General features: G+C 41.0%; 1 protein-coding gene across 2 annotated transcripts in view; it reads right to left on the reverse strand.

Annotated features, from left to right (window-relative positions):
• Positions 1–3,733: 3,733 nt before the first annotated feature.
• Positions 3,734–10,000, reverse strand: part of LOC137974448 (tetratricopeptide repeat protein 28-like) — a 40,326-nt gene continuing 34,059 nt past the window's right edge. The window contains exons 5-6 of one of the 2 annotated variants that reach the window (XM_068821446.1): positions 7,700–10,000; positions 3,734–6,705 (exon numbers count right to left, since the gene is read on the reverse strand). The exon at positions 7,700–10,000 is cut by the window's right edge and continues 1,226 nt beyond it. In XM_068821446.1, the coding sequence (XP_068677547.1) occupies positions 6,686–6,705; positions 7,700–10,000 (2,321 nt within the window). In that variant the 3' untranslated portion in view covers positions 3,734–6,685. The remainder of the gene's footprint in view (positions 6,706–7,699) is intronic. The other variant, XM_068821445.1, reaches the window with a different exon arrangement.

Genomic DNA, 10,000 nt, shown 5'->3' on the forward strand with positions numbered 1-10,000 from the left:
GTGATTTAATAAAACAGGTTTTATTGGTGTTACTAGCTACTCTTGCTTCAACTTGTCAGTGGCGTGGTTTCTTGCTAACCCTTTTAATGCTGCAGCACCTCCGCTAAAGGTAGCTTATCGTGACATGAGCCGACGCGGGTTGGCGGGTTACCCCACCTTCAAGCGTTTACTTGGCAAAACGCGACCCCGGCTGGGCGGGTTAGCCGGTCTCGAAGACCGGGCAACGCGCCTCGGCGTGTTACCTATCATGTAAACGTGAGGCTGAAAAAATAAAAGTTTATGTAGACAGGTGGGTTACCCAACCTCCATGTGTACATGCCTTCAAAGGTCAACTTTCTAACAACAAAAAAAATGACTACAAGATAAGAGGGATATTTTTTTCTGATGGTCACTCGGGGATACTCGGAAAAAAATCCGATGCTCTACTACTGAGCTATAGGAGACTCATGGGAACGAGGCCATGGCACTAGTTTCAGTTGACAATTGTCCTCTTACAGTATACTTAAAGGAATGAGATTGCCGCAATGGCGTATTCTCGCTTTTGGTCATTTCTAACGGAATCTTCCTTTCCGTTACTAGTTCGGATCCTCTACCACTGAGATATAGGAGACTCGTAGGAACTAGGGCATGTCGACACTAGTTTCAGCTGACAATTGTCCTGCTATACTGCTACGAATGAAATTGTAGAAATGGTGAATTCTCGCTTTCGGTCATTTCCAACTGAATCTTTCTCTCCTCGTCACATGGTCGAATTTGTTATTTCCTCTTCCGATCTGGCCTTTTTACTACCTCTACATCATCGAATTCAAACGACAGTGACTGTCTTTCTTCCCTTGCAGAATGGCACCATTTATTGTAATTTCTTCCAATTTGACCGGTGTAAACCCTTTTTACTAGGGACTTTGAGATCTACTACAGCGACGAAAACGTCTCTTCTAAATGTAACTTTGCACAATCTTTAGCCTTTCGCGGTTATTTCATCTCACTCATTTCCTACAATGTGGGTGAATTATCTTGAAATTGAATGTATACCAGTGGTTTTAGTGTATAAATATAAAATGATATATTCGCATTTGTACCGGCTCACGTTGTTAAAACTGTTGAAACCTCAAATTCAGTGATTTCAAGTTGTTTTTATGCAGAGTACAGCAATAAAATGCGTGCCGCACGTGCAGCACGATTATTTTTCCTCTTTTAACCAATCATATTATTAGCCGTAGCCGTAGCCGTCGTCATTTCTTCAATTCCCTACTATCCGAGTTCGCTGGCGGAGCACAGTTAAGAGATGTGGGCTGGTTATGAAACTCGACAAGTTTCTTTGTTTCATGTTTTTGTTCGCTTTTTTGGCCTTGACCCTGCACAAAACCCGACAAAAACACACTTTTTTCGGCAGGATAACCAATCAAAAGCTTCGACTAATTTATTCGAAATTAACTTGCGAACCAAGAACAAAAGATTGTGCAGGGTCACGGTCGGTTCAACATCTAATTGCGACTGTATTGTTTCTGCTTTTGAAATTCCCAGGGTTTCATAACCAGTCCCTAGATTAACTATGGGCGGAGGAACTGTTGGTCACGGCTCCTAAATTCCCCACAAAGGGACATAAAGAGAACAGAAAACACAGGCTGCCGTAACTTACAGCACCGCCCAAAACAAACAAGGTTAGCAAGATATTTGTTACACTTCCAGAGCAAGATAAACAAACCGGTATACTGTGGAATAAAGCTCACATAATTGCCCAGTCAAAGCGCGCGTACTATATCTGAGCGGCAGAAAAGAACTTAAAAGTAAACCCCATGCTGAGAGGAACTAATGATCTTTTGTGGAACCGGATAAAACAGAAATGTCTTTGTTGTTGATAACAAGGGGACAATTAGACAGTTCTCTGGTATTCCAATTACATCTGATAAGAAAGGTCAGTGAGATCACATTTGGGATGACGAAATGCACTTAATAACCGGCCCTGTTAAATCATCCGTTTTGAAAAACGATCGTATAGCTGCGACCATCTGCATCACAGCAGAAACCGAAAGTGAGAAGTGATCCTTGGCACTTATCTGAAAAAAAAAAAAACCTAATTGTCGCTTACACACACCTGAAAACTTCAGTTGGCTCCAACGGGATCCGAACCCAAGACAATGGTGGTGCAATGCTCCGCCAACTGAGCTATGAAGCCACTCAGTGGAAAAAGGTCAATTTGTTGGGCTCTGTGTGTTCCCGTGGCGAGTGAAAGACTCGATGAATGAAATAAATGTATTTATTAAAAACGTAGCCACGGATATGAGATTTCCAGCATTTTTATTGGCTCGCCGGGCAAAGGCTATCAGTTCATATACCTGCTGTACCTAATATGGCCAAGGAACGCGTTAGAAATAAAGCGAGCTAAAAACCTTTTTTCAGCTCTGAGAAAAGATGGCCGACAAAAGCTGTTTTGGACCGGAATTGACCGAGGCAGAAATCGATGCTTTAGTCAACAATACATGCAAGAATGGTTGATCCTGGAGCTTTTAATAAAACAATTATTCTACTTGAGGTTGCTGGATATAAAATGATTATAACCGCCTCGGCGCCACGCGCCTCATTGGTTATCTATCACTTCATATCCAGCGCTCCCTCGTAGAATAATAGTTAAAAATTCGAAGTGCGGGTCGTAGACGAAAGCGAAGTTAAAGTGATCCTCTACATAAAATTGAGATTTAAAAAAAAACAGAGGTTTTTCCCTTTTTGCCGCTTCGCGACTCGTCTTCGCGGCTCTCTCGCTGCGTCAACAAAACCCCCCCTGGGATCAGGGTACACTTATCTTGACAACTGCCCAGACAAGTTCGCGGATCACTTTCCTCTTTCGTCTATATCCCGCACCTCAAATATATACATTTATTTCATTCAATAATTGGCTTTCAGTGTTAATTTTATCAACTACCTAAAAATTTTTCAACTTTCCATGGCTTAGATACTCTTTTTAACAAACAAGAAGGCGTGTTCAAAAACAATTCCAACAACCCCATGAAGATAGAGATCGACAAGTTCATCAGTTTTGTTGCTGACTTAACATCGTGTCGGACTTAACATCGTGTCGACCTATCAAATTGTCAAAACTTCAGTTGTTCTCTAATCACTCTGCAGTGAAACGAAAACAAATCATTTTCATACTGAATATCATCAGACGCAGACAAGGTTCAGGAATAATTAATAGGAATCTCATTTATTGCCAGCTATCATGATGCGTTAATACAAGGGCAGTAAAAATACAGAATATACAGGCGGAGTACATCGGAGAATGCAAAGCTATACTGTAAATATAAAAATGAAATGAAAAATATTCTGAACATTTCTGGAGGCAAGAAAATATAGCTCAACTTAAAAAAGCTTTCAACAAACGCTTATTATAACACCAGAAACCCATAAAGGTTGAAACGTGTAACGGCCCCTTGTGTGCTGGGAAACAAGCTTCTGAACATTCAATTTGCTAAGTACCATATTTGGAACAACAAGAGCGAGGGGTTTCCAAATATGGTACTTAGCACTGAAACATTCAACCAATCAGTTTGCACCAGAAACCCATAAGAGTTGAAACGTGTAACGCGCGTTCACAGCTTCCGAATATTCAGTGCGAACTGATTGGTTGAACATTTCAGTGCTAAGTACCATTTTTGGAAACCCATCGCTCTTGTTGTTCCAAATATGGTACTTAGCAAATAGAATATTCAGAAGCTTGTTTCCCAGCACACAAGGGGCCGTTACACGTTTCAACCCTTATCGGTTTCTGGTTTGCATTGAATATTCAGAAGCTGTGAACGCGCGTTACACGTTTCAACCCTTATGGGTTTCTGATAACACTTATATCAATACTTCTCGAATGAGCAAACATCGTCCCGACACCCTTGGTAGTCTGCACTGATTACATCATATTAGCGTACAAGTACGAATGTCAAAAGGAAATCTTACAGAAAGGTAGCGAGAGATGCCGTCCAGTGACCTTGAACTGCCAGACATGTCTGCATATATCCGACTACAAATAGTCATGCGCGCTACCACACTATGCACACCTTAGTGTGAATACCGAAACACCCGAGCTACAATAGCGTACATTTTATAACGTGAGAAAATACATTTGTCGCAGAAACCAAATACACACTTGAGCGACTACACGAATTCGTTTATTAGCTAATGAATTAATACAGGATTATAGGCAAGCTTGAATTTTTTGGAGGAAAAAAATAGAAAGTGGTGGAAAACCTGTTCACTGCTTGTTTGAAAAGTCAACAAAATACTCTCCTTTGTAACTAAGCTCAAGTTGCCATTTGCGCGGATTAAATCGACAGACAATAAAATGGACATCGTGTTCTCGTCGCAATTCTCTGTAAGTAAAGCACTGGTCAGTCAGTTTTCTCTTCTAAACCGCGTTAGAGTTTTCATTGTTATTTACAAAATAACTAGACTATGACTAAATCACCTTCAATTTGTCGATAATACCTCACTTCACCGCCCGATTGAATTAAGAGGTTTCTTGGTCAGTATGCACTGGTCAATCTATGCATTGATCGTAATCTCCGAACAAGTTTGCATTAAAAGCTCAAAAAGCCCATTTAAACGGTTTCAACATTCATTCAACAAAGTTGAAAGGATGCTGAGCAAATGTTGACAACAAGTTGTGCGGAGACGGCTGAAATGGTTTTAACATGGCGCCAAAAATTGAGCTAACGTTTTGATTGCGAGGAACTAAGAACAAGAAACCAGACTCTCGCGTCCAATTACGGCCACCTGTGAGCATGCGTGCGTTCTGCAAAATGTTGAACGAACTGTTTAAACGGCTTCAGCTCCATCCAACATTTTCTAGAACAAAATAAATGTTGAATCGATGTTGAATGAAAGTTTAAATTAGTTTGAAATTGATAAAACACCGTTTCAACAAGCTTTCCTAACATTTGGTTCAACAAAATGTTGAATGCATGTTGAAGCAAAAGAGGAAACCGTTTGAATGGGCCTTAAAACTAAAGGCCGAGATACTCTAGGCGACAAGTCGCAGCGACAGGTCTCTGTGACCAGCTGCTCCGTCTTTATTACTTGCAAAACAAATCGCTGCGACACAACGCCTGTTCAGTGCACAAGCAGTGATCTTGTATGAGGGGGGATGTGAAATAGTATTCTAATTCAATATGGCGGACCATATTGTGAAATAGTATTCTAATTCAATATGGCGGACCATATCTCTCATTGATTCATTATATTTGTTGCAGAAAGTGTACACACGGTGCGACAACCGCTGCTTCCGCTAATTTTGTCGCCGCGATCAGTTGCACGAATTCAAAGTGGTTTAAATTCGTGGGACTGATCGCAGCGACAAAATTCTGCTGCAGCGACAATGATTTTCACAAAATTAGCTACGTGTCACTCGTACCGAATTGTTGCGGCGACTTGTCCCTGTGACGTGTTGCAGCGACTTATCGCCTAGTGTGTCCCGGTCTTAAAGAATCAAATATTTGTACTCATTATAATGAGTAGAAACATTCGGGAAATACAAATAAAGATATTTGAAATATTTGAGTAGAAAGACATCCAACGCATATTAATTAAGAGATCAAACAAGACTCTTATTTCCTCGTTTTTAACCTTCTAGAAGTTTCCCTAAGAATTTGCCAAAAGAGATCACTCATATCCAAACGTTTGCACGATATTAAATTTCTACAGTCATTTCATTTTCAATGCTAGAACTTTTAGATTCTAGACATTCGCCTTACAAATCGCCCATTCTAAAAATATATTTCCCTTGGCCGCTCTGCGGCAATATCTTAGAAAAACCCCGTTTCTGAGAAACTTCCTGTCTTTTTCATTCTGGAAGTAACCTTTTTCTAGCAATTTCTTCAATAGAAAAGTTCGAGCCTTAAAACCTTCCAATTATCTTAATTAGAAGATTACGTAATTTCTACGTTCCTAGTTTTTTAATTCTAGAAAATTTTCCCAAAGATTCGGCCAATTTTTAAAAAAAAAATTAGCTGGAAAGGAATGGAAAGTTCATATACGAAGCTGCAAATGAATAAAATAAGGGTGCGTTTCTTTGGGAGAATCCAAGATGGATTTACTATCTCAGATCACACGGATATTTCGTTCTCAAAGAAACCAGTATCCGAAAACGGATTTTTCTGGCGTTAAAGCCCACTTTCAGCCGGTCAGGATTAACGTAATTTCTATCAAATTGAAGTTCTGCGAAAAATTTACGACTTTCTGTAAATTTCCGGTACATTCAAGAACAAAATGGAACTGAAAACTCGCCATGATACAAGCAAATTGGTGGGAATGTGTACTTTCACAAGACTACCCTTGGCCAAACGTTGTGTTTTCGGATCCGTCTCCCAAACACATGCACAGATCATGAATCCTAAAAATCGGGATTCAGATCTGATCTATTGAATCCACTCGGAGAGTGAATCCCTCAGATCAATAATCCATTTTTTCGGGTTTTAGTAAAGATTTTAGCGAAATCCGCTTTTGGATACAAGGATCCGGATTTGCATTTCCCAAAGAAACCCACCCTAGGTCTACAAACATACTTTAAAAACAAAACATATCTCTTGTCTTCCTTGACCGTTTATGAGGTTTAAATGCTTTAACGCTTTCAAGAACTCATATCATAATTGAAGTAAGGAAAACAACATACTGACGCATCGGAGTACAAGAAGTAGCTTTCTCAACTTTCGGATGCCGTTTCTGAAAAAAAAGGTACGGAAGAAAAAGACAAGAAATAGCCGGTTTGACGGTAATTAGGAATTTCGTTGTTTGATAAATGAATAAAGAAATGATTTTCATCGATAGCAATGTTTGTACATAATTACATGTGTTATGATGAAATGGACAAGTGATCCTTTCACCTATCTGGACAATTTTAAGTCCTTCACAGGAACAATTAAATGAGCCCAACAAAATGAACTGATCCAAAATGTGTGGCTTCATAGCTCAGTTGGTTGAGCATTGCAATTGCATCGAATCCTGTTGGAGCAACCAGAATTTTTCAGGTGTCTACTTAAAGAGAAAATTCCTTTAATTGTCTAGATAAGTGCGAGGATCATTTCTCCATTCGTCAATACCTCCACAAGAAAACATACATTACATTCATTCATTCATAATTACAGGTGCTTATAGATAATAGCAACAATTCCTATCCAACTAAGTGTCACTGTGACAGGTAGGCTATAAGCCTTCAATATCAAACTTCAAACTTCCAAACCTTGACTCAGAAAAACACTACAGAAACTTTTTTCAGATTAGTGGCAAAATAGAATGGCTCTCCATCAAAAAACAAGTCAACAAGTTGGGTAATAATAGGCGATCCTGCAGATGCGAGAATTTTAGACTCAAACAAGTAATAAATAAAAAAAATTCGGTTAGGGAAGGGAGGGGGGGGGGCTGTCCCCCCGACCCTCCCTCTGGAACCGCCACTGTAACCGGAGATCACTGAATTATTTCTTTTCCGTGCATTGTATGCCTCAAACAGTTATCTGCAGAAAGCAAAGTTCCCGACCCGGTGAATGCAGGCAATACTTATTTCAGTGGCTAGCCAAAGCAGTTCGTAAAAGAACAACATGGGCGACCAATTTTGAAACCATTTCTCTGTGAAGAACTTACCTCTTGACAACTTGCTGACTAAAAACCTCTACAATGTAATTCCTTTCAGTAATTAAAATAATATTCGAAAAACACTTACCATTCTTTTCAAGCTCGTGGTGCCCAAATTCGAACGTGACATCATCGCCAATTAGCACAAATGGCGCCCAGTCTTTTATGGCGGAATACTTCTCCGTCTCCCGAAGAGATTTCATAGCATATTGAAGAGCTAAACTTGCTCTTTTCCTATCTGCCAAGTGTTGATAGAAATTTTTCATGAACAGGAAGGTTGCCTCATCATCGATTGCCCAGAGTGACACCAGAACAGACCGGGCACCAGCACACAGAAAAGCTCTGGCTATTCCCACCACACCTTCAGAATTCAGCTCTCCACGGCCACTGTGACAAGAGCTCAGAACAACCAGTCTTGCCCCAACACCAACTGCACGAACATCACTCATTGTTAACATGAAATCTTCCTTTTCTGGAATCTGGGATGCGCGTTCAGGATTTGGAGCCAAAGCAATTTCTCCAAATTGCGAATCTCCATGTGATGCAATATGGATTAAAGCAACTGACTTCATTCTTTTCAGCACCTCAGCTTTCGTTGCATTTCTTCCTGTGAGAGGAGTGGTCTGCAGAAGTTCTCCAATTATCTCCACCTCTTGTATCGCGCACGGCAACTGTTCGCAAATGGGTTCACCATTTTCATCAGTGACGTCCTTTAAGCACGGATCGCCCACAAGCAGGGCTTCACTGTTACTGTAGAAATTGTCAGGTGCACTTGTGATGAGTTTTAAAGCCGTCAACGAGGGAACAGTACGGATCCTGACAGAGTCGCTCAATGCAGAAAAAGGAGCTAAGCAAAATGGTCCATCAGGAACAAAGATTAAGTCATCACCTTGAAGCAAGTCTGCAATGGGACTGATTAAGACATCAAACAAAGGCTGCAAAGAATTATTATCGGAGAGGGTCAAAGACAGAAAGGTCTCGGAAAGAGCTTCCCTTCCGCAAAACAAGTGTCTGCGTAGCATGTCAAGTGTGCGATTCTCGCATCGGACAACAGTCCCCGCGCCAATCTGTTTCAAAGTAGTTTTTATCAGTGAAGCGGCACTTCCATTTTCGATTTCCTTTTGCCTAAAGTTTATTCCGTTTCCTCTTCTCAGAAGCCAGAAACGGATAGTATTCCCTTCAAGTGCTATGAAAACTGTTTGTAAAGGCAAATATTTCATAACAGCGGAGATAGTTTCCGTCGTCGCAGCTGCCAAGGAAAGTTTTTCCTCAACTCCAAATTGCACCTTCAAAATGTCTGTCAAGGCCTGCGCTCGTCCTTGTTCAGCAGCAAACAAAGCCTCATCAACCTCTCCATTCTCTAAAAGTGCTCTCCACAGAGCTGTGTACGCAAACTGATTTGTGTCACGAAAACTTATTTTCCATGCATCTTCTGACTGAAGAAGACGCCTTGTTTCATCGAAATGTTTTCTGCTTAGACGGTAAAAATTAAGGGCTTTGCACAACGTGCCTAAATTTTCATGAGCAAGACCAAGATTATAAGAAGCGATTCCCTGCCCTACTAGATCCTCCGTTTCCTTGGAAATAGTAAGATGTTGTTCGTTAAATAGAAGAGCACTTTCAAGCTTACCCTTTTTGCCATAAGCGCTTCCGAGATTACCATAGGCATTGCCCTCCACGGCCCTATTCCCTACTTCTTTTGCAATGCTAAGAGTTTTGTCGTAATACTCTATCGCTTCCTCGACATTGCCCAAACTGTGATAAGCGTTGCCAAGGGAACTATAAGCCCTACCCTCCCCGTCAATATCCCCTACTTCTTTTGCGATGCTAAGATCCTTTTCGTAATACTCGATCGCTTGCTTAACATTGCCCAGACTGTGATAAGCACGGCCAAGGAAACTAATGGCCCTACCCTCCCCGGCCCTATCCCCTATTTCTTTTGCAATGCTAAGATGTTGTTTGTGATACTCTATAGCTAGCTTAAAATTGCCCAGACTTTGATAAGCGTTGCCGAGATTACCATTGGCCCCTCCCTCCCCGGCCCTATCCCTTACTTCTTTTGCAATGCTAAGATGTCGTTCGTGACACTCTATAGCTCGCTTAAAATTGCGCAGACTGTGATAAGCGTTGCCGAGATTACCATTGACCCTGCCCTCATCGGCCCTATCCTTTACTTCTTTTGAAATGCTAAGATGTCGTTCGTAAAACTCTAGAGCTCGCTTAAAATTGCCAAGACTGTAGTAAGCGTTTCCGAGATTACCAATGGCCTTGCCCTCCATGTCCCTATCCCCTACTTCTTTTGCAATGCTAAGATGTCGTTTCTGATACTCTATGGCTCGCTTAACATTGCCCAGACTGTGATAAGCGATGCCGAGATTACCAACGGCCC

Source organism: Montipora foliosa, chromosome 10, assembly GCF_036669935.1.
Source record: "Montipora foliosa isolate CH-2021 chromosome 10, ASM3666993v2, whole genome shotgun sequence".
Lineage (NCBI taxonomy): Eukaryota > Metazoa > Cnidaria > Anthozoa > Scleractinia > Acroporidae > Montipora > Montipora foliosa.